A 14,971-nucleotide genomic window follows, 5' to 3' on the forward strand; every position below is an offset into this window, starting at 1 on the left:
GTCCGTGAAGTCTCGGAGGAATGGTGTTACTCTTGTTGTTTTGGAAATTTCACACGAATTACCGTACTATTTTTATCGTGTGTGGGTGAATCAGGTGTCATAGTCGTCTTTGATACTATTTTCGATATCTTCATATTCTCTAAGCCGTTTGCTGGGCGAGATTTGCGCTTAAAAGAAGAACGGAGGTTAGTTTCGGCAGATGTATTGGGGTATGTAGTTTTCTATGAAACCGAGTTTGAAACAACTGATAAATGTAACAAGATTTCGTTGTGCTGTAAAAACCTTACAGAAATGCTTTGTTTATTTATAATGAATTCTTATTTAAATGTGATACTTTATCTTCTAAGCAACATTTGATTTTGTCTTTATTTGAATTTGTTGTACGCGTCATTTGAACAAGAATATGAATTTTGTTAATAGTAAACGTATTTAACTAGGATTCATTCAGTTCTTTTTAATTTGCTTTTTGGACAGAGTTTACATATTACGAAATATCTATAATCTTAAGTTATAAACTTACATCGATATTTAACTGAATTTAGTTTTATAATTAAGTTTACATATGTTATGTTTGATTTTGTGAATAAGGCACGTATTAAAGATAATGAGACATATTTACATATGTGATAGTTATATAAAAAGAGGGATAATGTATTCTAGCATATTTTGTTAAGCAGTCTAATTAAGTTTTCGATCCACTGATAATATATATCACTGGAATACTTGATTGCATTATTACAATTCGCGGGGGTTAGCTACGAAAGCTGTTGCGTAGGAAGAGCGACAGGGTGTTGAGTAAGTAAATGGTACGGGTAGAATCAAGGAAAGCTAGCAACTAAAGTAATGAGCGAGGGTGAAAGAGAGAGAGAGAGAGAGAGAGAGAGAGAGAGAGTGTGTGTGTGCGCGCTCGCGCACGCGAGAGAAAGAGAGAGAAAGAGAGAGAAAGAGAGCGATAGCGTGGGAGGGGAGGCTCGTGCGCCGGCGAGCAAATCGTGTGTCAGACTCGTGGCAGAGGGGTCAGCGCGAGAGAAAGAACGACACGAACCGAACATTTTCTGGACTTAGCGGGTACGTTTTCACGTTACAAAACGTACACCTTTTTTTCATTTTCAGTTATTTGTTCATTTTTCTTTATTTTTTTTCAAATCTTCATTTATTTTCTTTTTAACTTATATTTCCATTTTCTTTCTTTCTCTCTTCCTATCGCCTGTGCGCGCGTGTAATTTCCTTTTCGTTTCTTTTTGTATTGGCAACTTACATTTTTTTTATCAACGATATACTTAGTTTTTATGATCAGTATTAGCGTGAAACAAGTGTAAGAAATGTCCGAACAAATTGTCAGTCTCAGTTATGATCGAGATCAACATATTCAAGTGTTTGCTCGTTGATTTGTACATACGAAAACGTTTGTAGCTGTGTGACATAGAAATCATTTACATTTAAAGGAACGTGAGATATCCGCGGAAGGATGAACGACATGGAAGCTTACGGGGATGGATACATGGAGCCCGAGGAAGAATGGGAGAGGGAAGGTCTTTTGGACCCAGCTTGGGAAAAACAGCAGAAAAAGGTGAGTTGAGTTTGTCTCGTTCTTATTTAATAGAATTTCATATATTTCCATTTGCTTCGATAAAAAAACTTCGATTTAGTTATATATATATATCATATTGCATATCGAGCGATTGAACTGGTATTTTAATGTTCCCATTTGTGTTGAGTATATTTGTTTAACCTACCTTTTTGTTTTGCAAATTTGTTAAATGTTATTATTATTTTCACAGTGAAGGCGTTCATTCTGAACGTTTATCACTTACAGAATATTCGCCTACTACTACTAGATTTTTGAATTACTGTACATAACCTCACGGAGCACGATATGATTTTCAAATGTTGTATTAGGATACATACGACGGCATATAGTAAGCGAATATATCGCATACGATCTTAATGATAACGAAAGTGTCTTATTTTAATTGATTTTATTTTATACGAATTATCAATAGTACGCGATTTTCTCAAATCGAACGAACTTTACTTTTTCAGAGTTAATTTTGTATTTATCGCAAAACATTTAATATTTAATTTTAGTTTTATTTCTGAGGGAAAGACTATCGCTGTTCTATTTCTTGTAGATGTTTATGCTTTCCATTATACTTCCGAAATATCTGCTACTTCTCTGTGAATTGTAGGTATTATATTTTAAAATGCTGTGTATAGAGATTAAAACGCAAAGTGTCTTCGACTAACAATGAGCGTTTCTTCGACGCAAATTTTGATTCGTAATATACGGAGAGATAATTATGCTAGAAGAAGTACCCGGAGAAGATACAAGGGTAGCAGATTAATACGGTGTCAATTGATAAAATGGAACAGCTTCAAGTACGCGTTGAAAATGTTTTCTTCATTTTTGGCAGAGGCTCAAGGCTCTCAAGACCGACTCGATTACATGGGACGTTAGATGTGGCAGCCCTTTGGATTGTATTTTCAGACTTTATGACAAAAATAATCGAGCACTGAGTCATTTTAAGCTATCGTAGTTTCGTCGATGTTCCTCGATTTTTGATCGTTGAAATAAGATCGCGGTATCGTCGGTTTGATCGGCACGTGTGACAATTTTGTGATTACTTCGTTACCGGATCGTTTCTTCATTTGTATCAGTCTCGAAGTATCGTTGTTAGAAATACTTAGATATGTAAATTATTACGGAACTATGGTTGCTTGACAATTGGCTCGATGAACCAGAGCCGAGTAGAGTTCTTACAGAATTCGAATCTTATGAAATTACCGTTTCTAATTTTCGTTCCCTATTTTCAGTCTTTTGCCAACAAGAGCTTTATCTTGATATTAATCTTATCTTGATATCACATTTCTGATGTGTTAGTTAATTTATCGATGTTAAATAACACAAATCTGATATTTTTATCGATAATTTATCATATGCTCGAAATAATTTTCAATGTTCTTATTGTTATCATTTTTCGAATTCACAATTCTCAAAATATATTTTAATTTGCTTACTTAACATTCTAGAAATAAAATCCAAAGATTTGTGGATACTTTTATCTTGGTTATTAAGTATTTTTTAAGGAATATTTTTGACACGTTAACAATTCACACTTTAAGATACATAGTACGTAGACTAATTGGAAAAAGTCCTCGTGTGATGATATTTCAACCACGAAAGTATATTTATTTCCTTTAAAAGACAAATAAGAGTTTCATCTCTCTCGCTCTTCGTATTCTCATTAATTACCAATAGCATATTTATATTCGTTTAATATTTTCATACATGTATCTTTCATACAATGATTAAGTATATAGATAGTAACATATTTGGGAAACTAAGCTGTCGGCTAGTTGACTGTATAATTTCTTATAAAATCTCGGCCACTTGGACGGCTTTCGAACTGCGCACGAAACATTCCGGGGTACGGTGATAGGCATTTTTTTCTTTCGCTTTCAAATGGGTCACGTTGCTTGATGCTTTGCGAAAACTCGCTGTTCTTACGCTTGTTTCACGATTTCCGTTTCACTTTATCTACTTACGAACATCTCGAACGAAACGACTTCTTTGTTCAAATTGCCGAAATTTTTCTATAATTTTGTCGCGTCGTTAGAATTAGCTTTGATCCACAGGCTTCGTCTTCGCTGGATACGATCTGTACACGAAAGATACCAACTTGATTGGCTGTTAATTACAGGTTCTCGTTGACGTTTTAATTTTTATTCGTAATCGCATTCTATGCATAGATACGCGTAATAGAGAAATTTGCGATTGTTGTGTGGTGGTGAAGTACACTAACGTAGAAACGTGTTGTTGCGAAGAATCGTCGAAGGTTACGGAACTGCTTATCTAGTGTTACTGTCAACTGGTTATTTTACGTGGTGCGATACGGTGATACTCGTTACGGTTCGTCAGGGATATAACAGCATTGATGTATACAAGTACATACTTACTTTCTTCGTCGTTTACATTCGCACGGAGCTGACATTGCTATATAAATAAGCAATATATATATATATATAGATAATGCACGCGGTCGAAGACATCGATCATATTGTCTGATCGATAGCCGTTTTCAAATTTAACCGGCGTTCACGACACGATCTTACCTGCAATTGTGTAAAGTATGCTGTTGTCTGTCGCACATTGCTCCAAGATCTGATCGTAGCGTTCGCGTGAGTAGAGTCCGTAAAGTGACAGCGTGTTACGTATAATCTTTCGATAGGACGAAAGAAGAAAAATCGTTTTAAAAACAATTTGTAACGCGTTCCGGCGATAACAACGAATTGTTTTACCAAGCGGAAACTGTACGAATATTGGAAGTTGCAAAGATAGAAGAGGTGCAGAGTTAAAGTTGCGAAGGAGCGAGCTATCGATCGATTTCTTACTCGATGCGAGCAGAAGATCGTTAACCTTTGAGAAGTTTCGGCTGTACGCCAAATCTTAGATTGGAATCGGGTGACCCACGCATGCTATGCACCAGTAAGTCGATTGTTATGCGATGATAAGTTCCGCGCGCCTGAACACCTTTGCCGGCTGTTTATTGCGAATTCCGCGATTACGCTTCGTTAAAATGCAATCGACACCCACGTTTTACTATTTTCAGCCAAGTATTCGCCGTTTGCAAAGGTCGAACGATAATTACGCGAAATATCTGCGTTCAGTGTAATCGGTTGGAATGGTTTCTTGAATGAATTTTCGGTATTTCCACCCGCTGCGGTGATACTGTCCGCAAATAGAACGTCGACCATGATATTTTCCGTTACGTATGATCTTCCAGGATTATTTTCGGCATGTTGTGCGTAGAGAAACGTAAATGATGGCGCAAAGTAACATCTTTTTCCTTGAATTCCTTTACCTCGATCGTTTACATCGCGCGAATCAAAGTCATTGAGTTTCCGCGGCCGATTAGCCCGCGGCGCTACATAACGCGATGTCCAGTCGATCGGTTACGCGACACATTCTCTAGGATCTATCGCAAATAGGACGACGATGTTGCTGAAATCGCTCAACCACTCTTGTGAAACATGTAAAAATTTCATTTGTTTCATGTAACTAACGTTATTTGATCTATCCGGCCGCATCGCCACCTGTGCTTTATTTCAACGGCGGAATAATAGAACGCTGCGAACCGATAATGTGTTCGTACGCTGGTTCTCGTAAATATCTTTTACAACAGTTTCATTGCTACGCGATTTTCACGTGTATCATAAAAGTAACTTGGCAATTTCGTTCTCCTGTCGTTCTATCTCATATTTTATCGTACATTTTGGCCTTAAATCGGTGTATTTCAAGGTACAGCGGAGTTGCGTAGAAAGGATTCGTTAATTGGCCGTTTTGGCCAATAATTTTTCACCGACTATCAAGGATATGGATATGTATATGTATATGTACGTATAGCGCGTCGTGTAACTGTTAATGGTAAGAATAGAGTAGAAGTTTCAGCTATCTTATGGAAGTTTGACACAAACGAAAAGAAATTCAATGCCAGAATTTAAGAATAGATATAAGTTGCAAGCGCGTTCACGCGCGATATTTAGAATTTGGGTTACGTGAATTATGTGCATCGTATTCAGGGCGTTTCGTGTTTAACTGCGTTTATTTTTGGTGCAACTGCAGGTAGCTGTAAAAATTTTGTGTAGACAGTCGGATTTATATACTTTTCTACTTACATTTGTCCCGACAGCCCGTTGCAACGATATAGCCAGCAAAAGATTTATTTGATCGCGCGTAGCGTGAAATGATTTTGGCGATCGATCGTTCGATCGACCGAGAGTATATCTTGCAAATAAAAATCATATGTTTATATCGTGTCATTAACTCATTGTCACGCGAGACATTCTTTCCGTTTATAAAAGGATGGGTATGAGTCACGAACGTAAGTAAAGAAAGCCTCGTAACTCCATTGTTATTCTATGCAACTATGATTGTATAGTTTGTTTACATAACTCGATATTCGGTTTACTTTTGTAAAGTTACCGTTTATGTAACGGAATTTATTTCTCCGGTAATATTTGTAACCTTTTGTATTGTGCAATTACAGGGAAAAGCAAAGAAACGTTGGATATTTATAGAAATACAGCAATAGCTACGATGAAAAAGTTACGAGATTATAAAATCCTCGCGAATTCTCACGAAACTTATTTTTGAAACAGAATTTGGTTCCTCGAGAGAAACACGACCATGGTTCTCGTATAGATATAGATCAAATGATTTATCAGCAATGAATTTAATCGTGTTGTAATTTCTATGCCATTCATCAGTTTTCAATTTTTCCTTTATTTCTAACTTTTTTGCTTAGCCGTTGAAATAGAGCACCCCTCCCCCTCTCCCTCTCCTCGCTCCTCTCTTTTCCTTTTCGATTCCAGTAAATATATCGGTGATTGAACTAAAATCCAAATAGCTTATACCTACGAACGATAAATTAAAGAATGTGGAAATATTAATTTAATATTCCGATTGAAAATAAAACGGATCAGAACGTGTTCGAAATGCTTCGGCGCTCAGCGCGGGAGGAGTCAATGTTTTACAAATAGATCTTAGAGCGCTCGTAGAAGTTAAGGTGGCTCATGTCCAATTTTGGCCGGTCGCGCTTCACGCTAGCCGTATTAAATTTCAGGCAATATTTTTCTCTCTCTGCCCATTCCTCTTTAAAAAAATTTACAAGTATCGATGTCGTTTCTTTTTCACATCTTTATGCATTTTTCAACAACCTAGGGTTGACTGTAACGATGTTATCAATAATATCGTCAAATCAATGATCGTATATAATACTTGTTTTTATCAAACTTATTAATATTGTGTTCTGGGAAAGATATAATTTGCAATTAATGAAATAATAAGAAACGCGTCTGTTTTCCACATTTATTTATGTTATCACGCTACGATATTCTCTAATTGTATTTCAAACTAAATTAAAAGCATTTTTTTTTTGTAAGATATGTTCATTAATGTTACATGCTATATATTAGAAGAAAATAGGAGAAGAAAATATCTGTGTGATATTTATGTTTGTATAAATCGAATATTGCAATATTTAACAAATAAATAACCGTTTTTCAAATAAAGTATGTCTCAAGTCAATTGCTTCGTTTAATGAATATGGTATATGGGATATGGTATAATGTAATTGAGATCGTTATTGTGTGTTTGAGTGTATCGAATTTTATGCTTCAAGATATCAAAGGTTTGAAAATCTTTAGCCTGGGCAATGGGAAGCACAGTTTAAGAACCGGGACAGGAGATATATATAGCAGGAGGGATTGGGGTCGTTACTAAAATATATGCTAAGCAGCATTCAAGCTCGATTCTCCATTTTAAATTCTTTTTAGCCGTGAAACATTACTATTTAATCGATGCTGTAGAGATTGAGATATTGAGAAAACAAAATATCGAGATATTGTTGAGAAATTAGAAATAGATAAATAGAAAATGAGTGAACGTCAATGTTATGTTTATATTTGCAGACATTCACAGCATGGTGCAATTCGCACCTTCGCAAAGCTGGAACCGCTATCGAATCGATCGAAGAGGACTTTAGAAATGGACTGAAATTAATGTTACTACTTGAGGTAATTTCTGGCGAAACTCTGCCAAGACCAGACAGAGGCAAAATGAGGTTCCACAAGATCGCGAATGTGAATAAAGCTCTTGATTACATTGCCAGTAAAGGTGTAAAATTAGTTTCTATCGGAGCAGAGGGTAAATATCATGATTCTTTGAACAGTTCTTTGTAGGAATTGAGTAAAGTTGAATAAAGTGCAAGGCCATTGTTTAATTTTTACCAGAAATCGTGGATGGCAACTTGAAGATGACATTGGGTATGATCTGGACCATCATTCTGAGATTTGCTATTCAAGACATTTCTGTGGAAGAAATGACTGCTAAAGAGGGTCTTTTACTGTGGTGCCAACGTAAAACTGCACCATATAAAAATGTCAATGTTCAAAACTTCCATCTATCCTTCAAGGATGGTTTGGCGTTTTGCGCTCTCATTCATCGTCATCGCCCTGATTTGATTGATTACAATAAACTTAGCAAGGATAATCCTTTAGAAAATTTGAACACTGCCTTTGATGTTGCTGAAAAGTATCTCGACATTCCTCGTATGTTAGATCCTGATGGTAAGTATATATATTTTATCTAATACTTTATCTTAAACGTTTCGTCACATTCAAAGCAAATGTTAAATGCGTTACACTTTGTATACTGTCGATTAACGTGATAGAGATATTTTTTAACCAAATAGTTTAGGCATTTTGTTGGGGTTCAGGATGGAACTACGATCAGATGAGCTTTTTCTGTCACTTAAACGAATAGATTCTTAATATTATATTCCCTTGATATCATATAGATTTGATCAACACACCCAAGCCAGATGAGCGTGCAATCATGACGTACGTGTCCTGCTACTACCATGCGTTCCAAGGTGCTCAGCAGGTCAGCGTAAAGAAATGCGTGTTGTTCCCTTACTTTGGTTACAAAACGACCTGTGCTATCTTTCACTAATACACTATCATCGTATGCTTACACTTAACAGTGTTTCATCATGCTAATTTCATTGTATAACTTATACTTGTTTTATGTTCAAATGCTACGTACTTACAGACAAAATGTTGACTGTTGGAAAGATTTTCTTGATTTATCTATAGGTTTGTTTCTGTTACCCCTACAATGTACACTGTACAACCAATTCATGATATTAGCTAGAGACAATTAATATATTTCTAATACATCAATGAGAATTACAAATATCAATTAAAATTCCTTGATAGAAGACAAACAAAATTTTTCAGTGGACATTCTTAAGCTAACATTGCATGGTTTGAGTTTTTCCGAATGTGTTTTTCTAGATATGCGAAATACAGCAATGCCTGATGAGAGAGCTGTGATGACCTACGTTTCCTCCTACTACCACTGCTTTAGCGGTGCACAAAAGGTGTGTGTTTGCATTTGAAATTAACCTATAACACGTAAAAATCATATTATCTGTGTACAATTTACTCGTTGAATGTTTAACCACAACTAAATTGGAAACATATTTCTGATGATATGCTTTTACCCAAACATATCGACGCACATATAGCGGTTACAAGGATACATTGAAGATCTCCGTTTCATAAGACGAACTTCTACTTTTTATTGTAGGCAGAGACTGCCGCAAATAGAATATGCAAAGTTCTAAAAGTGAATCAAGAAAATGAGAGACTCATGGAAGAATACGAACGACTGGCATCTGATTTACTGGAATGGATAAGACGAACCATGCCTTGGTTGGCTAGTCGTCAGACCGATAATTCCCTTGCCGGTTGTCAGAAAAAATTAGAAGAATATAGAACGTACCGTCGTAAGCATAAACCACCGCGAGTTGAGCAAAAAGCCAAACTCGAAACGAATTTTAACACTTTACAAACGAAACTGCGACTGAGCAATCGACCTGCTTATATGCCAACCGAAGGAAAGATGGTATCCGATATAAATAAGGCTTGGAAAGGTAAAATATTCTAACACTTGTGTCAACTCTGACGACGAAGTAACAAGTACTTTTGACGAAAGTACCAAGATCGTTTGATTCGATTGTAGGTTTAGAGTTGGCAGAGAAGTCATTCGAAGAATGGCTCTTGTCGGAAATGATGCGTCTCGAGCGTTTGGAACATTTGGCTCAGAAATTTAAACATAAAGCTGATGCTCATGAAGAATGGACCACAGGAAAGGAAGAGATGCTCACATCACAACATTTCCGACAGTGCAAACTCAATGAACTTAAAGCTTTGAAGAAAAAGCACGAAGCTTTCGAATCTGATCTTGCGGCACATCAGGATCGCGTGGAACAGATAGCTGCCATTGCTCAGGAGCTCAAGTAATTTTTCGAAATACTTGCACCAAATTATTTTGAAGATATGTTCGTAATAACATTGGTACTTTTTTTTTTTTAGTACCTTGGAGTATCACGATAGTGCGTCCGTTAATGCTAGATGTCAACGAATTTGCGACCAATGGGATCGCTTGGGTACTCTTACCCAACGTAGACGTCAGGCGTTAGACGAGGCCGAACGTATTCTTGAAAAGATCGACGTCCTACATTTGGAATTCGCTAAACGAGCTGCTGTAAGTTTATATTATTACGTATGTGGTAAAAAAATTTTTCCGGAATGTAACGATTATGACATAATTTTTAGCCGTTCAATAATTGGTTGGATGGAACCAGGGAAGATCTAGTAGATATGTTTATCGTTCATACGATGGAGGAAATCCAAGGTTTAATGGATGCTCATGCTGCGTTTAAAGCAACTCTTGGAGAAGCTGATAAGGAATACAATGCTATTGTGGGATTAGTGCGTGAAGTTGAATCAATAGTCAAACAGTTCCAAATTCCGGGAGGTCTTGAAAATCCGTACACTACTCTCACTGCTTTGGATCTTACGAAGAAATGGAGCGATGTCAGACAACTTGTACCTCAGCGTGACGGTACACTGCAAGCGGAACTTCGCAAACAACAGAATAATGAATTACTTCGACGACAGTTTGCTGAGAAAGCTAATGCCGTTGGTCCGTGGATAGAACGTCAACTAGACGCAGTTACAGCTATTGGTCTCGGTCTTCAGGGTACTTTGGAAGATCAATTACATCGTCTGAAAGAATATGAACAAGCGGTTTATCAATACAAAGCTCATCTTGAAGAACTGGAGAAGATTCACCAAGCTGTCCAAGAAGGCATGATATTTGAGAACCGATACACTCAATATACGATGGAAACTTTACGAGTTGGATGGGAGCAATTACTTACTTCAATAAATCGTAACATTAATGAAGTCGAAAACCAAATTCTTACTAGAGATTCGAAGGTAACATTCTTTTTTTTTTTTTTTAAATTATTTCCTCATCTTTTTTCCAACGACTAAAATAAATTTAATGTGTATTGCAGGGCATTACGCAAGAACAACTTAATGAATTTCGTAGTAGTTTCAATCATTTTGACAAGAACCGTACAGGTAGATTGGCTCCTGATGAATTCAAATCCTGTCTTGTTTCTCTGGGTTATTCCATTGGAAAGGATAGGCAAGGCGACATCGATTTCCAGCGTATTCTGGCTATTGTTGATCCAAATAATTCTGGTTACGTACATTTCGATGCGTTCCTAGACTTTATGACTCGCGAATCTACAGATACAGACACAGCCGAGCAAGTAATCGATAGTTTCCGTATACTCGCTGGAGACAAGGTTTGCATACTTTTATCTAAATGATCACAATTTTATTTCGAAATATTAATTAATTATTATTTGTATCGTTTAGCCATACATTTTGGCCGATGAACTGAGGAGAGAATTGCCACCTGATCAAGCTGAATACTGTGTTCAACGAATGCCTCCATACAAAGGACCGAATGCAATCCCTGGAGCATTAGATTATCGTTCATTCTCTACTGCTCTATACGGTGAATCAGATTTGTAAGGATACATATCAAAAATCATGAAAACTTTTTGGACGATTTCCATTTTAAAAAGCAGATGAAATGTTATTTGAAACGTATGTCGCACGTTTTGGTACTCTAACGCATCTTTATAAATTGAGAATCTCAACGCGATCAAAGAATCATTGACTAGCCTCAAGAAATATAGTATAATATTCGGAGCGTTTGGGATGAAAAGGCTCTAATACGTTTATACGTGTCACGAGTGTTAGCAATTTTTTATTCGTGATATTTTTTTAACGTAAAGGAACCTGAGAGCTATACCGATAAATTTTGATACACCGATATTTGCTAAGATGTCTATTCTCTATCGTTATCACGAGATGAAATTGACGTATAGCGCTCGATGAAGGTGGTCGGTACTTAAATAAGTCTGTACAGTGACAATAAATATACACAATTTAGATACCTTGACGTTAAAAGAGTAGCACAATCGAATACAACAGATTCTTCTAGAACGTTTGCTTCTTGCCTATGTCTACGATGAGTCCTATAATTAATAAGTTAATGTTTCAATTGTATATAAACATGTCCGAGAAGTCACACGAGTACCAATAATAGAGAGGATAATAAGCATTTCCTTTCCGTAAACGTTCCAGAAAAGGAGAGGATAATATAGTTCCATAAATGATTAATATGCTAAACTGGAAAACGTGATTAAACAGTTTATTACGTACAATTTTCGCGTGCATCGATATTGCAGTCGTACATATTGTTCAAAAAAATTCCATTTTATTGGGAGTATTTGTATATTTTTGGAAAAGCTGTTTAAATCATATCATAAAAAAAAAAAAAAATAGCTTAATTTCTCCTTGGAAAGAAAGGTTTGATTTCTCTAAACGAGATGATTGTTTCAGTTGAAAAACTAAATACGAGTATCGTACAGTTCCTAATCATATATAATCCAGCAGGAGATGATGGGATTTTCTTTATTTTTTTAATAAAATAAAGCTTTGTAAAGAAACAGATACTCAGATTCAAACGTAAGGCGCAAATCGATGTTCGTAAAATATGCGGAAATTCATAATGTGTGTATAAATTAAGAATATTAACGATATAAACGAATATTTGGAAATTCGTACATACGTACGAAACGACTTTCTCGCTAAGAATCCAGAAAATACTACGCTCGAAATCGAACACAACGTTCATATTTTTTTATAATAAGCGGCATAACGAATTCTTAACGAAAGAGGGTAGGGGGGGGCCGCTTTTACATTTCGTAAATCGTATATTAAATAATAATGCGAAACGATGCTAAAGAAAGCAAATTATTTATTTATTTGAATTAAACGATTATTTATTATTGTTCCGATAATTAATTATGGTAGTAAAACAAAGCCACTTTTTCAAAGTATTTATTTTTATAAATATTTGACAGAAGTGATAAATGAAAGGCCACTGTAATATAAGACCCATTATGTAAAATTTTCAAATAGCAACCGCCATTCTTTGTGTCATGTTTATTAGATCACAATTTATATTCAGCAGTCTAAATATCATTTTATCGAATCATTGTTATTTAAAGTCATGGAAGACGCTCGTGTGTGAAATGCAATTACTTATTCGAAAGGAGAAAAAAGTACTGTGACGTTTTTTGCTTTGAACTAGTGCTTCTTTAATATGTATCTTAACGCGTTTTACGAGTTCACTTTAATTCCTCTTACATTTATTTTTGTTAAAAAATAAAATTATTATTGGGCTTTTTATAGAAATGAACAACATAAAAAGAACTGGGGAGATCTACTGAACAGTATATACTGAGGCATATATATATATACATACATATATACGTATGTATGTATATATATATAAATACACAGACACACATGCACACGCGCACGCACACGCATACATACACAGAAGGTTGAGATTATGAACATTCATTTTGATATCGAAACATAATGAATCTGTAACAAGTACATATGTGTTCAATGTATGTATAGCCGAAAGAAATAGCTTTGAAAATCAAATTTTTTGATGCGTTCATATCGTATTGTGTATACGTATACATTCTCATTAATAATCACATATATGTATAATTATAATTCTTATAATTTTAAATCATTTAATGTAACTTTTACAGTCTTAATTCGATCTAAACATCAGTTGGACAATCGTATCGTATTGCATATTACACTTGTCAACTATTCTACCTATTTTTGTTTTATCAGTTCCATCTTCCTCAGCTAATTTAATAACAAAAAGCATTGTAAAATCAAACTATGAGAAAATAAAAAATGGTCTTTAAAGAGAGAAAGAGAGTGAGAGAGATAGAGAGAGAGAGAGTGAGTGAGAGAGAGAGAGAGAGAGAGAGAGAGAGAGAGAGGACCGTTCAAGTTTTGTATCGAAAATAAAGCGACAAGATTGGGTAGTTATTTTTAACGTATCCTAATATGCGTCATATCAAGTGGGCGATATAACAAAGGCTATTTAAATAAAAATTTCTAACAGTGTGGTTAAAAATGAATGCTTTTATTCCAAACGTAAAACTTATTATATATGTAATTCCGATTCAACTTTTTTGATCGAGTGCAAAGAGTTTCACAAGTACATGTATTTTACAAAGATACACTTTATTAAGTTTCTCGGTACTACATGTACTAACGCTTAAGTTATTTCATCGATACGCCATGCAATAAAGTAAACTAGATCTATGTATATACAATAACTATAATATTTACAGACAAATTTTTAACTATAATATCACCACGCTTCATTTCCGTTAGATATGGCTACATCCGTTTGTAAAAATTCAGCCGAATCTTCCTTGTTCGTTGTATAATGAATTGGTCATGATTTAGTTTAAATATGAATTAAAAATTACTTTATGTCCGATCTATGCGACTTTTAAGACATCGTTCGATTAATGATTTAGAAAAAATTATTCTTTGCAGCCAAGTCCGGCTGACCAATTGCAAATACCACCGACCGGATCAAAGGATAGTTTATCGGGACAGGTGTACTCAGCTCCGATTACCTGACCGTTCACCATTCTGGCGCAAGTAATAAATTTTTTGCAAGAATAGGGATGTGGGAAATTGCCTTGATCCAGACATCGGAAGGTTCCTTTGCTGGTGAGGAAGAGTTTTCCGTTGAAAGTAGATTTTCCAACCACCGATTCCTCCTCGTCCTCGTAATAATCGTAGTCGATAACAGGCGGTCGCCTAGGTCTTGTCGTTACATTTTGTAGAGTTTTATCCTTCGTCTTTGACTTTTGTCGATCTCTGAGACTCGGGGTGAATCTGAGGGTAGCCCTGCTTGTTGTCGCGTCCGTTCTAGGTGCAACCGTAGTGCTTATTTTGCGCCTCAGACCGTTCCTTAACGGTGGTCGACCTGATTGTGTAACTCGATTAGTTATTCGATCTCCAAAAACAAAAGAGACTAGAAGAATCCCGTTAGCACCCATGGAAGAACATAAAAGATGCATCAGCACGCATATGATTTATCCAGCGTGAAGAACGAGATGTGCCTGCACACGTAAGGATACAGGCA

General features: G+C 35.8%; 2 protein-coding genes across 8 annotated transcripts in view; one reads left to right on the top strand and one right to left on the bottom strand.

Annotated features, from left to right (window-relative positions):
- On the top strand, positions 1-14,314 carry Actn (alpha actinin). 5 transcript variants are annotated; one of them, XM_072020170.1, is made up of 12 exons: positions 928-1,068; positions 1,446-1,570; positions 7,471-7,705; positions 7,792-8,127; positions 8,358-8,447; positions 8,857-8,942; positions 9,152-9,497; positions 9,587-9,863; positions 9,940-10,111; positions 10,183-10,848; positions 10,929-11,225; positions 11,299-14,314. In XM_072020170.1, exons 2-12 carry the CDS (start codon positions 1,469-1,471, stop codon positions 11,455-11,457), a joined length of 2,766 nt encoding a protein of 921 aa, XP_071876271.1. In that variant the 5' UTR covers positions 928-1,068; positions 1,446-1,468; the 3' UTR covers positions 11,458-14,314. The 5 variants fall into 5 exon arrangements, with proteins under 5 accessions (XP_071876268.1, XP_071876269.1, XP_071876271.1 ...); XM_072020167.1 differs by lacking the exons at positions 928-1,068; positions 8,857-8,942 and adding an exon at positions 1-209 and having other exon boundaries at positions 8,358-8,443; XM_072020168.1 differs by lacking the exons at positions 928-1,068; positions 8,857-8,942 and adding an exon at positions 1-185 and having other exon boundaries at positions 8,358-8,443.
- LOC139996086 (uncharacterized) overlaps positions 13,734-14,971 on the bottom strand; it is a 21,742-nt gene continuing 20,504 nt past the window's right edge. For 2 of the 3 annotated variants that reach the window (XM_072020157.1, XM_072020155.1), the window contains one exon: positions 13,734-14,812. In XM_072020157.1, the coding sequence (XP_071876258.1) occupies positions 14,361-14,812 (452 nt within the window). In that variant the 3' untranslated portion in view covers positions 13,734-14,360. Of the gene's footprint in view, positions 14,949-14,971 lie in introns of all 3 variants that reach the window. The other variant, XM_072020156.1, reaches the window with a different exon arrangement.

The sequence above is a fragment of the Bombus fervidus genome, chromosome 17, assembly GCF_041682495.2.
Source record: "Bombus fervidus isolate BK054 chromosome 17, iyBomFerv1, whole genome shotgun sequence".
Lineage (NCBI taxonomy): Eukaryota > Metazoa > Arthropoda > Insecta > Hymenoptera > Apidae > Bombus > Bombus fervidus.